Below are 17558 nucleotides of genomic sequence, written 5' to 3' on the forward strand. Positions count from 1 at the left end.
GGGCGGGAGGAGGCCCGGCGGCGGCTGCAGCTGCTGCCCGCGTCTCAGGCCGAGGACCTGGGAGAGGGGGCCGCGGAGGAGGAGGAAGAGCCCCTTCCGTCGGTGCCCGAGGAAGAGGAGGAGGAGGAGGAGGAGGAGGAGGCGGCGGCGGAGGAGAGGGCGGAGGCGCAGCCATTGCCGCCAGTCTGCGTGTCCCCCATGCGGGGCATGTGGCGGGAGGAGAAGGTGGCGCTCTTCTGCGACGAGGTGCTGCGGGGTTGTAAGGTGAGGATGGGAAGAAATCGGGCCAGAGTCCAGCGCGGGACCTTGTAGGGGCTTAGCAGGGGAAGTGGGTCCAGAGGGCACAAAGAAAACCCGCATTTCCAAAAAGTCAGATTGACTCAGCATTTATAGGTTTATACCTTATTAGGTGTGCCCAGGCCCTAACCTAAAGGAGTAACTATTAACATTTTCGGCAGACTGAAAATTCATCAGTTAAGGAGGCAGCTCTAGTAGTGTGTTTTCTTTCTTTTTTTTCCTAGAGCTTCTAAGAAATGAAGATAGACTTTATCAATGTGCAGGTATACATCTTAGTTGATTCATTTAATAGTTTGTGCACAAACATAAGGATGAGATTCCATTTGGTAGCCTTGAATTTTACACTACACTGCGATGCTAAGAATGTTTACAGCCTGAGAATGGTTCGCACACGTCAGTTGACGGTGTGGAAAGATGTTTTGTATAGAACATAGATACGGTACCTGAGAATACTGAATAGAGCAAATATTGTATGTTTCTGCTTTTTAAGCAGAAGAACTTATGTACCAAGATATTTATGGCAGTGATATTTGTAAAAATTAAAAATTAGAAACTGCCTTGGCCAGTGTGGCTCAGTTGGTTGGTGGTTGTCCCATCGAGGTCGCCAATTCCATTCTGTCAGGGCACATGCCTGCATTTCTGGCTCAATCCCTAATAGAGGATGTGCAAGAAGCAGCAGATCCATGTTTCTCTTTCTCTCCCTCTCCTTTCCTCTCTAAAATTATATATATATATATATATGAAATATAATGTAATTAGAAACTAATTTCCAACTAGGGGGTCAATAAAGAACTTGTGGCTTCATATGTAATGGAAAACCATGCACATGTAAAAATTATGTTTTCAAGAACTATAAATATGCTTATGCTATAATGTTAAGCAAAAAAAATCAGGAGAGAAAACACTGATTCATCTGTATGATGAATATATACATAGAAAAAAGACTGAAAGGAAATACACTAAAATATCAACAATGGTTATATTCTGGCTGCCAAGATTAGGGGTGATTTTTTTCCCCTTATATTTTCTGTATTTTTCAAATTTCTCTGTATCTTAACCATATTTTAAACACCTGTAAAACTAGGACAGTATTAATGATCAACTTTAATACTGAGTGTTGGAGAAGGGTATGTTTCTTAAAGGCATTGAAAGATGTTTATATAAATTATTGTCATTAATTAAACATGGTCAAATGACTGAGTTTCATTTTAGCTTAGATTATCATCCTTGAAGTAGCTGAATTTAATTAAAAAATCAAATGGTAAAATAATTTATTGAAGGTTTAATATACTCATTTGCTATACAGAATGGAGTGCTATTTTAAATTTTTATGTACTGAATATATTTTAAATAGTTGTCATTACATCATTAAAATTCAGAAAAAATAACTGTTTTTACATATGATAATTACTGTGTTTATATTTTCCATTAAATGTAGATTCAGTTCAAATCTATTATTTCCCAGGTTTTTCATTATTTAAGAGTATATTGAGTCCATTTTTAAAATAGAAATCAGTAAAAATATATATACATCTTACCTATATATAATTTTACTTAAATATGTACTTTTTTCTTTTGCTAGGCAGAAGATGCTGATGAGACTATGAGTAACTACCTATCAGAAAAATTAAAGTTGAAAGACAAATGGCTTGGAGTCTGGAAGACTAACCCTGAGTTATTCTTTCTGAAATATGAAGAAGCTTCTATCCCTTTTGTTGGTATACTAGTTGAGGTAAATAATTTTGACCTAATCTTTGTTCTTTTGAGTGAAATTATCAGTTCTTTTTAAGATCAAAATATGCCCTTATTAACTTGGAGCTTTGAAATTTAAACAGAAGTTGGCAAAAGTTTACTTGTATTTTAAATTTCTAAGCAAATTAGTGTAAAAAGAAGGTAAGAGGGAATGTTAGCACCATATACTTATAAAAAGTTATCATTAAATGTAACCTAATTTACAATACTAGATAGTATTTAGCCTAGTTTTAACTGCTCAAATAATGTAAAAATAATGAAAACCCATTTCTTAAAAATTAGTAATTTAGGCTTTCACAAATTTGGGGCTTTCCCCATCATTTCCCTTCCTTATTTATCTCAATTATGATATTTAGATAGATAGGAAAGAAAAAAAAAATGGGTCAGAAAACTACCGTTATAATTTGAATTTTTTTCTTATGAAAAGTACCTTTTAATATAATACATCAACTTTCAAGCCTTCATCTGATAATATTTTGCTTTTCTATGCCTATAGGTTAAATGTTGTGGCATATTTGATGTCATATATTTGATTCCCTTAAAGGTCAATTATCCCTGTATGGAAATTAACATTTACAATCACAAATGGTACTCCTGCCTCAGATTAGATATTTCAAATCTGTAGTTTTAATCATGAAAAAAACTTGTTTTTGCAACTCATAGCATTGCATACTACCTGAAAACAATTCTGTGTTCTATGGAAAAGTAAGTTACTGGTGTTTTTACAGATAAAGAACACCATATTTTTAAACAGAGACTACCCTTGCCAAGTTGTATCAAGGCAGACTAACCCCACCACCAGAGTGCTGTGAGGAACTTTCCCTCCGCAATGTCAGTGTAGACTACATGGGGAACCTGGACTGCCACCTTGCCAGTAAGGAGAGACTCCTGTCATCCCTGCAAGGTGGTGTCAGAAAAGGTCTCGTGGAGAATCAGGACTTTCTCCCCGCTCCTCTCAGTGCTGTCGGGGGAGGCATGGGGGGAGCAGTAACGAGGTGCTCCTCTATCTCCCAGCCTGAGTGCTGGTATCAGTGGAGGCCTGATGGGGAACCTGAACTCCCACCTCTGAACAGCAGTAACAAAGAACACCCCCCTCCCCACCCCAACTGAAGAATCTGGACTTCCATCCCCACTAGGCAGTACCTAGGTGGCAACCCCCTTTTTGTGCCAGGTTGATGTCAGAAGAGGACTGATGAAAGATTTAAATAAGATCAAGAATCTACTAGCATAGTACTCAAAATGTCCAGGTTTCAATAGAAAATCATGTGTCATCACTTGTAAGAACCAGGGAGATCTTAACTGGGATAAACAACAAGCACCAACACCCAGATGATGCAGATGTTAGTTAGAATTTTCTGACAAGGATTTAAAGTAGCCATCAAAGTAGGCTTCAGTGAGCGATTCTGAATGCACATGAAACAAATGAAATACCAATCTCAGCAAAGAAACAAAGTCTCTGCAAACAAATGAAAGATACCCTGACTCTGCTTCTCGAATACAGGCAGTAAGGCATATCCCTCCAGGCAGGAAAACCACAAGATTTTTCTATGAATCAGCTCAAAAGTAAAGATATGGATATATGGAGTTCCCATGGAAAGAGCCTGGGTAGAACCTAAGAGTAGAAAAAAAGATATTTTCAATTATGTGAGATCTCTCAAAAGTTATGTCCAATGTACCCCTCAGGAAGTTAATGGATGTTCAGTCAAGGAAGTAAATCAAGAAATATGAAGACATCTGATCCAAAATACAGAGAGGTCAACATAAGAGAGAAGCAAAGGGAATTCCCAGGATGATGGCGAAGAGGTAACAGCTATGCATGTAGGTCTGAGAGCCAGTTCAGATTGGAACTGGTCCAAGAACTCTGGGAAAGAGTGCTTCAAGAAAATGAAACTGGTATTCATTTGACACACAACCTGTTGTTATTTTGAACATATTGAAAGGAGATGTATACAACTCAGGGAATTTGGGGTTAAATTAATGAAAGGCTCACAGAAAACAGCAAAAAAAAAAAATACTATTATTGACTCCTGAGAAACCAAGTTTGTTCAGGAAAGGAAAATGAATCAGTTTACACTGTATGGTTCACCTGTGAATGGCATTTTCAAACTTAAGGTAAATACTGAATACTAAGCTTTAACAACATTGGTAGATGGAGGACCAGGAGAGTGTGGGTATATGTGATGGGGGTGGGGAAAAAGGAATGAGACTAATAAGCCCAGTCAGCATGACTCAGTGGTTAAGTGTCGACCTATGAACCAGGCGGTTATGGTTCGATTTTCTAGTCAGGACACATGCTTGGGTTACAGGCTTGATTCCCAGGGGGCGTGCAGGAGGCAGCAGATCAATGATTCTCTCTCATCATTGATGTTTCTTTCTCTCCCTCTTCCTTCTCTGAAATCAATAAAAATACGTTTTAAAAAAGATGACTAAATTCTTTCAGAGTCAGGGGTCAATATATAATGCCAAAAACTGAAACAAAACAAAATGTAAGTGGCAATATAAGGATATTTTTTAAAAAAGAGGTAAATGTCAAAGTAATCAGCTAAAAGAATTACAAGTGTTTGTCTCTAAGGAATAAGAATTAGAGCAGTAGTTCTCAACCTTCCTAATGCCTTTAATACAGTTCCTCATGTTGTGGTGACCCCCCCAACCATAAAATTATTTTCGTTGCTACTTCATAACTGTAATTTTGCTACTGTTATGAATTGTAATGTAAATATCTGATATGCAGGATGTATTTTCATTGTTACAAATTGGACATCATTAAAGCATAGTGATTAATCACAAAAACAATATGTAATTATATATGTGTTTTCTGATGGTCTTAGAGGGTCGCGACCCACAGGTTGAGAACCGCTGAATTAGAGGGTGATGGGAGATTATAAAGAAATTGTATTTTTTATAACAAACCTAGTACAGCCATTTGATTCTAAAATATATGCGTGTATAATACTGATTTAAGAAATAAAAACTAAAATTTTAAAATATTTATTTTAGGCAACTTGTACACCACGCCAGAGCTCATCATCTTGTTTCAGAGTGACTGTTTCTGTTGCTGAGCCTTTTTCTTCTAATATTGCAAATATTCCAAGGAATTTGGTTAATGAGGTTTTAGAAGAACTAGAGCATAGTGTGCCTCTCTTGGAAGTGTACCCCGTTGAAGGACAAGATTCTGATATACATGATATTGCTTTGGCCTTGGAAGTTGTAAGGTATTAGAGCTTTTTACTTCTTAAAGTTAAAATTATCATATCCAACATTTTAGTTTAACATGTAAATTTTGCTCATATAAGCACTTAGTGAATATTTATTGATTTAATTTTACTCACTTAATTCAATTTATCTATTTTTAATGAACATATTTGTAACTCTTAGTTAAAACATTCTCTTTTGAAGTATTATATACAGGCAATAAACATTTGCTATTTTCAACTTTGCATTTTACAAAAATTGAATTAAAGAATTCTGGCAATAAGAAGTTTTGTTCATATTTAAACATCTTAAATACATCAGATTTCATTTTTTCACATTTAAGGGCATTACAAATACTCGATGTCATTCACATTATGATTGCTTCTTTCAAGTCTGGTACAATTTGAGAGAAGCCATCCATAAACTTACTATAGATGGGGCATGTTTCTGTTTTTCTAATGCTTTCCTGCTTTCAATATACAAATCTGATGATATCTTAAGTGTTACTTTTTTTTTGGTGAATAAAATAACCCAAATCTATGAAATCTGAAACCTGAAATTTATAATTTCATTTCAAGCAACATTATCTTTTTTAAAAAAAATATATTTTATTGATTTTTTTACAGAGAGGAAGGGAGAGGGATAGAGAGTTAGAAACATTGATGGGAGAGAAACATCAATCAGCTGCCTCCTGCACACCTCCCACTGGGGATGTGCCCGCAACCAAGGTACATGCCCTTGACTGGAATTGAACCTGGGACCTTTCAGTCCACAGGCCGACGCTCTATTCACTGAGCCAAACTGGTTAGGGCTCAAGCAACATTATCTTATCTGTAGTAACCTAAAATAGAACCCAGATAATCAAATTTTTAAAGTTTACCTTTAATAGTAGTTCATTGAAAGGTCATTTAAAAAGATTTTTCTGCCCTGGCAGTGTGGCTCACTTGGTTGGAGCATCCTCCTGTATACTTAAGGGTGTCTGGTTCAATTCCCTATCAGGGCACATGCCTAATACACCAATTGATGTTTCTCTCTCTCTCTCTACCCACTTCCTATCTCTCTCTCCCCGTTCCTCTCTCCTCCTCCCCTTCCTTTCTCTAAAATCAATAAAAAGCATGTCCTTGAATGAGGAAAATAATATATTTTTTCCTTAACAGTTAAAATTCATGCAAAGAATTTTTACATCAGAATGCCTTAATTCTAAATGTGGTACTCACTGTTTTTGATCACTTTCATCTTGATTTATCTTAGGTTTTTTTATGACTTTCTCTGGAGAGACTGGGATGATGAAGAACGTTGTGACAATTATACTGCTTTGATTGAAGAAAGAATTAATTTGTAAGTATACTTAAAAACTTGTTCAGGCCCTAGGCGGCTTGGCTCAGTGGATAGAACATCGGCCTTCGGACTGAAGGGTCCAGAGTTCAATTCCGGTCAAGGGCATATGCCTGGGTTGTGGGCTCAATCCCCAGTAGGGGGCGAGCAGGAGGCAGCTGATCAATGATTCTCTCTCATCATTGATGTTTGTATATCTCTCTCCCTCTCCCTTTCTCTCTGAAATCAATAAAAATATATTATAAAAAAAGAATATCTAAAAAACAACTTGTCCAGCACATTATATAAGATAAGCATTGTAATTATATTGATACTTTTCAGGTGGTGTGATATACAAGATGGAACAATACCTGGTCCTATCGCACAACGTTTCAAAAAAACTTTGGAGAAATATAAAAACAAGCGTGTCGAGCTCATTGAGTATCAGAACAATATTAAAGAGGATCCCTCTGCAGCAGAGGCTGTTGAATGCTGGAAAAAATACTACGAGATAGTAATGCTCTGTGAATTATTGAAAATGTGGGAAGATTTACGCCTCCGGTAATACTTTGCTCTATTTTATTTTATTCTATTTTAATGTTTTTTATTTCAGAGAGAGGAAGGGAGAGGGAAAGAGAGAACCATCGGTGATGACAGAATCACTCTGTCATCCTGTACACTCCCTACTGGGGAGCGAGCCCGAAACCTGGGCATGTGCCCTGACCAGGAATCGAACCCTGATCTCCTGGTTCATAGGTCGATACTCAACCACTGAGCCACACTGGCCGGGCAGTTTGCTTTATTTTAAATGGAAACAATTTGGCTGCCTCATAATTTCTGCTTTTCTAACCAACATAAGTTGATAAGTTGTTTTTGATGATAAATAAAACAATGTAGATTTAACCAGCGCCATTCTCCTCTAGAATACTTCCAAATGTGTTTAAATATTTTTACATTGTTATGCAGCAAAATATATATTTTTGTCTTTTCTGTCTTTGTTTTTAAAAGACGGGAATCAGGAATTCTTGCTCATAGTCTCCAAATTCATAGAAAATCTTGGAGTCAAAGAACTTCTATTTCAAACAAAATTGTTAAACCCCTTTTTTCGTGTTCTACCTTTACTCATTCTTTGCCTTAGGAATTCTGAGCAACATTTTACTTATCTAACTGTGAACTGTGAGCCTAACTAAATCTTTCCTTTTGTATTTTCTCTCAAATTTGACCTGTTTTATAATCACTAAGAATCCCATCCCAGTGTTTATTTTTGATGTTTCCTTGTTATTGGGATTCCTGTGTAAAAAAAAAACCTTGGGGTTACTTTGGGAAAGCAATATGGATATGATTTTTGAAATCCACTTATCTAGAAAAGCAGCTTTAACAGAAGTTGAATTTGAATACAAGTTATCATCACTAGACTTTAGATTCCAAGGCCATAGGGCAACACAGAGTTTTCTCATCTGAAAAATTATATAATCACATAGAATCTAATTATCTGAGCGGTGGAGTGAGTTAATTGATCAAACCCTTCCATAGATAATTATAAAATCAGGACAAAATTTATTAAAGGTATTCAACTATTTTAAGGCACTATGAAATGACCAAAAGCAGGCAGCAACCAGAAAAGTTTATCCTTGAAATGGATTTATCCTTGGAATGGGTAAAAAATTGAAATTTGTGGCTTTTTGGTCTGAGGGTAATCACCAATTCTCATAGCTCTGGCAGCAAAAAGTGCACTGTGTTTGAAAATGACAAAGGACAGAGTTTGAAGGCTAGCAGAGCACCTGGAAACTCAGGTGGGGTACCCAGAAAATAAAAGAGGTGCCAAAGGGGATCCACAGATTGAGCATAAACTCTGCCATTTCAAATTCTTGGTTGACCTCTAAACTATGCTAGCATTGATGAGGCAGAGAAATGCTAAAAAAAAGGAACCTGGAAATTAAGAAAACTAAGCAGAGATGCCAGCTGCTGCATACCTCAAAGGAAAAAGTTTGCATTCTTGGACCAGGCAAGTTAAAACTGCCTTGTACATAGAATACAAGACTAACAATCCTCAGAAAAACAACACAATCCAGAGTTACTGAAATATATTATCCCAAATCTCTAGTTCAACCAAAAATTAATAGACATGCAATGAAACCAGAATGTTAGCTCATACTTGAGGGGAGGGGGGAGACAGTTAATAGAAACTGATTTTGAGGGGACCCAGATGTTGGATTTATCAAAGACTTCAAAGCAGCTATTATAAATACGTTTAAAGAATTAAAGAGAAACATGATTACAGAATGAGAGGAAAATACGGTGTTAATAAGTACATGGAAAATCTCAACAGAGATGGAAACTATATAAGAGAACCAAGGATCTCCAGATTCAGCTTGGACATGTTACCATGCTCACAACAAGAAAAAGGATTTCACACAATTAACTCAAAATGATCCATAGGCCTACACATAAAACAATACTGTAAGACTTTCAGAATAAAACACAGGCAGAAACCCAGATGACCTTGGGTGTGGCTATGTTTTTATTTTTTATTTGGCAATGTTTTTAGATACAACACTGAGTATGACAGGAATGTTCTATATCTTGATTATTGTGATTGAGTTAAATGTGTGTAATCACCTATGAAACCTCATGAAATGATTCATTTAAAATGAGTGTTGTGTAATTATACCCTAATTCAATTAAAAATCACTGATATATATGTTTGTTGTTACAACTAGGATTGTATGATATATGTCCTGAGTGTAGGATGCTTTACTCTTTGAGCAACTAGTAATCGGGTATATGGTGCAAAAATGTATGAGTAGCTCCCTTTCTCAATATCTAAACCACTTGCTTAAGTAGTTATAAAAATGCTGAGTGTTTGATTTTGAAATCTTAAATGAAACTTTTGCTTTAGAGGGTATTGCTAATATGTTGGAATTCAAATTTTAATAACTTGCATGGCAACTTCTTAAAACCAGTTTCCTGAAAATTCTTCACAAAAATATTTGATAATTGCAATAAACCTGAAAAGTACTGGTACTAAAGCTGCATCCCATTTAGCATCAAGCAATAAAGTGCTACAGAAAACGCAAACGTTTTCACCTAATGAGATTAATGGCAAATCGACATCTATTGGAAAAGGAGTGTCCCTTCGGCTGACAGGAATGATAAAAGTTACATTCAAAAATTTTTTTTCTTTCTTTTGATGACACTTAAATGAAATGAAGAGATAGAACACAGGAACTGTAAAGAAAAGGAGTAAGAAGAGAAAGAACAAAAGTAATTAGAAGTGCTAAGTAGCAAACAATATAAAAACAACTAAGAGAAAAGCTAGAATTGTTCTTCTGGGAGGTCAACAGCCAACTATTTCTATGGAGACCCTATCCTCTGAAACAAAACAATCTGTTAATTGAACATTATATCTGAAATTAGACACATCTTAAAACATTCTTATGCCTCAGTATCACAGGCATAACCCACCTCTGCTCTGTGCAGTGGATTATGACAGTACAATCAGGAAAAGTGTCTACTGTATTGAGAAATTGAGGGGAGTGAGGTATTAATTGTAGTGAGTTGCATGCAGATTTCAAGTACAAACCATTAAAATGAAAAGATTTTAGAGTTCAAGGGGTTAAACACTCAGTTATCTAATGAATATTTTATTATTCTCAAGTTGCTCATTGCTCTTGAGCTTAAAATTAGTGAAACCTTTTTCTCAAAGATGCTTAGTGCCAAGTTTTTATTTTCTAAGCAAGTATAGGTTAAATCTTTTTTCATTGTTAATTTAATCATAAATGTTTTTAACTCTAGAGTCCATGGACCTTTTTTTCCAAGAATTCTGAGGCGTAGGAAAGGAAAAAGAGATTTTGGAAAGACTATAACACATATTGTAGCAAAAGTGATGACTACTGACATGGTAAGAAATACACTTCATTCTTACTTGTTCATTTAAGTTTAGCTGTGCATAATCAGAAAAGCAGCACTTTGAAGGTAGGGTTCTTGCCTGGCTCAGGAATGCCATATTTCCCCCATTTCATCCAGCTTAGTGATTGGCATATAGTAAGTACTAAATGAATCAATGTCAACAATTATTTGCTGAGTACTAACCTTTGTTGTCAGGCACTATGCTAGTAGAATAGAAAGGATGGGAAACAAATATGAGAAAGCATGCATGTGAGGAAGATACAATGTTGAACCAGACCCACACATCACACATTGTACAAGTTTGAATATGGTGGAGATATGAACAAGTAGGCAATTACAACAAAGAATGATACATGCTATGATACAGGTATGTACAGGATGCATATAGAATGAGCACATAAGCCTGAATTAGCAAGTCTGGCAATGCTGGCTGGGAGAAATAACTCAGTTGAAACTTAAAGGAAGACTATAAATTTAAGCAGCCCAAGAGGGGAAATGTTCTAAGTCTAAAAGTAAATATTTCCATCTCAACCTCTCAGTAGCATTTCACAGTTCTCTCCTGGAAATACTCTTTTTTGTTGTCTTGTTACTATACTCCCCTGGTTCTCATTCTTTCTAGATGCTTCCCCCTCTTCCTTCTATCCATTAAATGCTTGGTACTTTTGCTGTACGATATTATCCCTAAGTAATTGATCTGATCTCTATCTGATCAGTTATATATACTGATAACTGAAAATGTGTCCACTGCCCATTGCTCATCACCACTCTATCTCAAAAGTACTTCAACTCAACTGTCCACAATTAAATACATGACCTTCTTCACTCACTTGTTTATATTCTAGAGTTCCCTGTTCCAGTAGATGGTTCCACCACCTACCCAGGTGCTAGTTATAATTTTCTGAGAGTTATCCTATCCCCCTTCACCTCCATGTATCCATTTTGGTGTATATAACATTCTTTCAAGAGTCGCTGCACATCCTTCAACCCTCAACATAAACATCATGTCCATCTTTCGCAGCCTTCCAGGATACATTAGACAGCTGTGTACTTTCACAGCACCCTGCCCTTCCCCTTATCACGACTGTGTTTAATACTTGTTGGTATCTATTGAATGTCTGTCTCTTATTAGAATATGAGCTTTTTGAGAGCAAACAGTATATATTTACCATACATCCCCCACCTCACATCATGCTTGGCACATGGTGCTCAACTGTTTTGGTTAAATAAATGAGTGCATGTCTGACAGAGTACGGTGTGTGTGAGAATCAGTGAAGTCATTAGGTAAAAATGAGGCCATCGCCTTGGTCAGTGTCCTCAGTGGTTAGAGCATCGGCCTGCACACCGAAGATTATGAGATCTATTCTCAGTCAAAGGGCATGTACCTGGGTTGTAGGCTCAACCCCAGGCCCCGGTCTGGACATGTGTGGGAGGCAACCAGTCAATGTGACTCTCACATTGATGTTTCTTTCTCTTTCTCTCTAGCCCCTGCCTCCCTTTCACTCTTTCTAAAAACCAATGGAAAAAAAAAATCGCAGATTAACCAAAAATTTCAATTTTAAATTAAAAAAAAATGAGGCCATCATGGTGAGTCCTAACCTACTCCTATAAGAAGATATATGAATGATATTGCCATTTCTATTGGGAAAAGAATAGGTATTTTCTGAGTATATTTCCAGCTTCCAAATTTTATTTTAAATGTCCTCACTCTAAAAGGTGCTAATAATGAAGCCCTCTACCCTTTTCTACCCCAAGTAAAAATTCCTAGTACTTTTTTTAGTCCTACAATCTTTTATATGTAAGATTTTGTGGATTTATCAAAATTGTAGGGTCAGTTCGAGTTAGAAAACAAAGAAGTATATTGGAAAGGTATCTGGTGTCATAAAGACCTGGATCTAAAGCTTAGATTTACTGCTTACTAACTCTACCAGTATGTCCTTGGGCAAACCATTTAATCTCACTGAGTTTCCACTTCCTGAACCTTTTAAAGGCATAATAGTACACCTCAAAGAACTATTGTGAAATTTAGGAGGTAACAGGTAAAATTCAAAATATGACTTCTAACACATTATTTAGTAGCTGTAAAATTATTAGTGATCATAAAGAAAATCTAACTATCACTCCTTTAAATGATGGACTAATACTTTGAGCATTTAACATAAATACATATAATAATTCAATGTATTTCCTATACAAGTAAAGTCTTGGGAAAAGCACATTACCAGTAAGTTAACTGATTAAAATGACCTCTCTTAATTTAATCTGTTGTTGAAGGTGTGCTGCTTTATTTCTTCTTTTCAGGTAAAGGACTTATCTTCAGACACATTTCTCCAACAGCATGATGATTTGGATTTGGCTTTGGATAGTTGTTATAGTGGAGATACAGTAGTTATTTTCCCAGGAGAATATCAAGCTGTCAATCTTGCTTTATTGACTGATGACATCATTATAAAGGGTTAGCAGGGCATCCTTTGCATTTTTATAGCAATGTGTACTAGGCAAATTGTATATTATAAGCATGGTTAATGAAATTCTTAGGAATTAGAACACAGGTTTATTTTTCACAAAAATCCCTTATGTGCCTTTTTACAATTAAGATTTTTCTCACCTGTCATGTGTACATTGCCTGTACAGGTGACCTTGTCTGGATATACCGTACCAGAGCAAATCAATGAAGACTGCTTCTTCCCATGCTAATGAAAACCTATTGACAGTATTTTCTATTAGGACCATCTATATTTTTACTAAACTTTCTTTTCATCTATCTCCACTGCACTTAATGTCTTTTGTGGGAAAGTCCAAATATAAGGCTATATTAAAGTATATTCAGCATTTTCTTTAAAAAGTTAATTCACATGCAAACTTACTAAAATAGTAGAAAAGCAGAGCTTACTTTTTTTTAAGGATCTGAATATATTTAGTAACTATTCTGCCCTTTTATATTGAAGCATGCATATTCCCACTGTCTGGCCAAAAGAAAAGAACAGGTGACTTAAAAGTTGCCTATCAACATAAAATTTTCACTAGATCTTGATGATTGTAATCAGTAGTATTTTGCTGAAAACTACTACTGGATAATAAAGATCATATTTGTAATTTTTAAAAAATTTGTAGCCTTCTTGAAGATCCAACCCTTATTTTTGGATTGATGTTAAATTTAAATTGCTTTGACTACGCCAGAGCAAAATTATGGATATGATTAATCTTATAACCAAATTCAAGAGTCTCTGCCAGTCCTTTTTAATATAATTTATTGTGGTTTTAAAAATAGGTTATGGTAAGATACTTTTTGAGGCTTAGACATTTGTAGATGATTACTGATTATATAATTTAGGGAAATATGTAGTGGAATGAGTATGTTAAAGAAATACCATAGGTAGATTTAGATTGATTTTAAACCCAGGTTACATTATAGGTAAGTATCTAATTAGTTAATAACTGAATTACATATATTATTTATTAAAAATATGTGAAAAACTTAGTAATAGCAAGTATTATTGAATAACAAAGGGCTTTTGACTTTGGTACTACTAATGTAATTATGTCTTTGTTCCAATGATTCAGGAGTTGGAAAGAGAGAGGAAATTATGATTACTTCTGAACCTTCCCATGACAGTTTTGTGGTGTCCAAAGCTGCTAATGTGAAACTAATGCACCTGTCCTTGATACAACAAGGGACAGTGGATGGCATTGTGGTGGTGGAGGCTGGTCACATGACTCTGGAGAACTGTGTATTAAAATGTGAAGGAACAGGAGTGTGTGTTCTTACAGGGGCTTCTTTGACAATTAAGGACAGTGAAATAATCGGTGCCCAGGTATTTCATTTTAAAACTGTTGCTTTCTATACTATAGATATAACTTTGAATGATCTTAGTATGCAAAGAAAGGGTAACAGTTACTTCATCTTTGAATTATTAAGCTTAGAAGCTGATGAAAATAAACAAAATGAAGACCAGTACAAGAGTGTCATAGTATACTTAAAAGTGAACTGCCTAAGTCCAAAGTAAGGAATTATTACTTTGTGTTAAGTGTGACTTCTTTTTAAAATGTAGAAATCAGTGGCTATAAAATAGATTATGAATCAGTTATCTGATAGTTTATTTTAAAAAAACAATACTCATAAACTATCAGACATTGCTGTAAGGTATGTACTTAGTTGTAACAGCTTGAGTCTTCAAGTAACAGAAAATTTAATGAGAAACAAGATTAAAGGAAGCAGAAATCTAAGAGGACTTTTCCATTAAAATGAGTAAACAGACTTTAGCAGCATTATGAGGGATTTAGTAGAGTATATGTAAGTAAATTTTTACAACTGAAAAGAATTGCTTAAAGACTCCCTTTTAGAGACTTCATTTGAGTGGGAGAGCAACATAATAGACTGTACGACTTCAACCAACCTTTTTTCTAGGCCTAAGATTTTCTTAGCACAGATAACAGTTTCCCCCATTTTAAAAACATCTACAGTCCTAACTGGTTTGGCTCAGTGGTTTGAGTGTTGGCCTAAGGACTGAAGGGTCCCGGGTTCGATTCTGGTCAAGGGCATGTACCTTGGTTGTGGGCACATCCCCAGTGGGGGATGTGCAGGAGGCAGCTGATCGATGTTTCTCTCATCGATGTTTCTAAATCTCTATCCCTCTCCCTTCCTCTCTGTAAAAAAAATCAATAAAATATAAAAAAACAACAAAAAAAACTATGGAACATTCACAAATATACTGTTTTTTAAAAAAAACCATCCACACAATAAATTGTTGCTTGCACTATTGTGTATTTTCATGTAACTTAGTGTGTTAAATTGCTAATATGGGATTACAATTTTGAAATCTAAAGGAAATTTTGGAGAGAAATGTGTTTTACTGACTGTTGTATTTGCTTTGCATTGACAGGGTGCTGGTGTTGAACTGTATCCTGGCAGCACAGCCACTTTAGAAAGGAATGAAATTCATCACTGTAATAACTTCAGAACCAATGACAGTTCAAAAAGCATCTTAGGTGGTGTTAATATGAAGGTATTCTTATATTCCTTAATATAGAATTGTTATGAGAATAATTAGAAAGCTACTAAAATATTACTTTTAGGCTTAAAATTTAGTCTAAGTGTTATTACTGATTTGGAAAAGAATAATATAAATAATTAAGATATGGCTTAAGTGATGGCTGGTAGGAAACAATTTTAGTCTTATAATTTAATAATTTCAACTTGAATTTTAGCAAATAACTTCAAATATGAGAAAGTGGTAAGTTTGCTCTTATAAAAATGTTTTAAATTTTTCAGTGAGCATATGCACAATACATTTAGGAAAGTAAAGCAAGTTAAGAGAATAATAAATATATTAAGAAATATTTTATATTACTTTCAAACTTTGTAAAATAATTTAAATCAAGTAAAACATTAATGGCAATAGTTTATAATAGTGAAATGCCTTCCCACTCCTTTCTATTTCTATAAATTCTACCTTTCTAGATACCTCTCTAGACTTGTGTAGCTAATGAAGTTTTTCCATAGAAATCTAGTTTACATATTAATTGAAATCATTCAGTGAAAATATTAACATGTTTAAATGTTTTTAACTAAATAAGTTGAATTTAATTAGAACTACAATTTCATGTTTATCATTTTCATTATTTTTGAAATAATTTATTTTCCTATTTATCATATTAAAAGTAAGCTTCATGGTATTGCTGTAACCCCATCTAGAATCATTTATCTTTACCAGTAACTGATAAAAAAATAAGTCAAAAACCTCATTTAATGTTTCCTCAGTAAACATTTTTGTAGTTAATATTCCATTAACCCAGTGTGAGGAAAATAACTAGTTCAAAACTGAGATTCTGTTGTCTAAAAGAAATGTGTACTCCCAAGAATAAGTTCTAGAGTTTATGACATGTTCATTAGTTCATATTTTTATAGACATTATTGAAAAACTAATTTCTTTGAATACTTTCACAGGTTCTTCCTGCACCCAAATTGAAGATGACTAACAATCATATTTATAACAATGGCTATGGAGTAAGCATTCTTCCACCAACTGAACAGTTTTTTATTGTAGCAGAAACTTGCAACAAAGGGGCTGCTTCAGGAGACAAAAAAGATGAAAATAGGCTCTCCAAAGTAATGCAAAATCTGAATCTGGAAATGAATGATAATAAAATGGAAGCAAACTTAAAGGGGGATATCAGAATAGCCACAAATTAAAGCACTGGGTTTATGTTCAAGTTTTATATTTCAGAGTGTTTAATAAATCTCATCTCCCACAGAAATTGTAGTTCTAATTAAATTCAACTTATTTAATTAAAAACATTTAAACATGTTAATATTTTCACTGAATGATTCATTGTAAGATTTTTTTAGCCCGGCTGGTGTGGTACAGGGGTTGAGCATTGACCTATGAACCAGGAGGTTACAGTTCAATTCCTAGTCAGGGCATATGCCAGGGTTGTGGGCAAGCCCCGGTATGGGCAGAAGGCAGCTGATTGATGATTCTCTCTCATCCCTCCCTCTCTGAAGTCAATTTAAAAAATATATGTAAGTAAAAGAATTTTTAAAATAAGTTTTGAAATATAACACACAAATCATAAAATTCATCCTTTTGGGTATACAATTCAGTGGTATGTAGTATATTCTTAGTACCAGGTATATGGTACCACCATCATTGCTAATTCCAAAAGCAAATGTGGTTTTAAATGTTGCTTTTAATACTCTTAGTCCAGTAAGAAGCATTTTGTGTTCTATGTGGAGAATATTACGTTAATTCCTGATTCGTTCCCATTTATGTGTTAGTAACTGGAATAAGATTAAGATAGCCCCATAGGATCAGGTTCAACTGCAGGAAAGAAACTCAAAATAAGAGAGATAAACACTATAATGATGTATTTCTCCCTCATATTCAGTAAGTCCAGAGGTATCAGTACAGGCTACTTAGCGTAGGGCCGTGTTTCATGCTAGAAATTCAAGTTTCTTCTATTGTTTTACCATCACATGGTGTTTCCATTCAAAATCAAATGATCCAACATAGCAATGGTTGCTCAAGCCATTGTGCCGAAATTCCAGCTAAGTAGAAGGGACAGTGCCTAATAAAGCTGCATACATTGTTCCAACT

The 17558-nt window shown here is 35.0% G+C and overlaps 1 protein-coding gene across 1 annotated transcript; it reads left to right on the plus strand.

The window, feature by feature from the left end:
• Positions 1–16773, plus strand: SHCBP1L (SHC SH2-domain binding protein 1-like; the record flags this gene model as incomplete). Its single annotated transcript, XM_005880267.2, has 10 exons — positions 1–264; positions 1880–2029; positions 5047–5261; positions 6493–6579; positions 6898–7116; positions 10351–10456; positions 12763–12916; positions 14026–14276; positions 15345–15467; positions 16409–16773. Coding segments are annotated over 10 exons (1815 nt in total), but the record flags the coding sequence as incomplete, so codon positions are not given.
• Positions 16774–17558: the final 785 nt, after the last annotated feature.

This window comes from Myotis brandtii, unplaced genomic scaffold (genome assembly GCF_000412655.1).
Source record: "Myotis brandtii unplaced genomic scaffold, ASM41265v1 scaffold630, whole genome shotgun sequence".
NCBI lineage: Eukaryota > Metazoa > Chordata > Mammalia > Chiroptera > Vespertilionidae > Myotis > Myotis brandtii.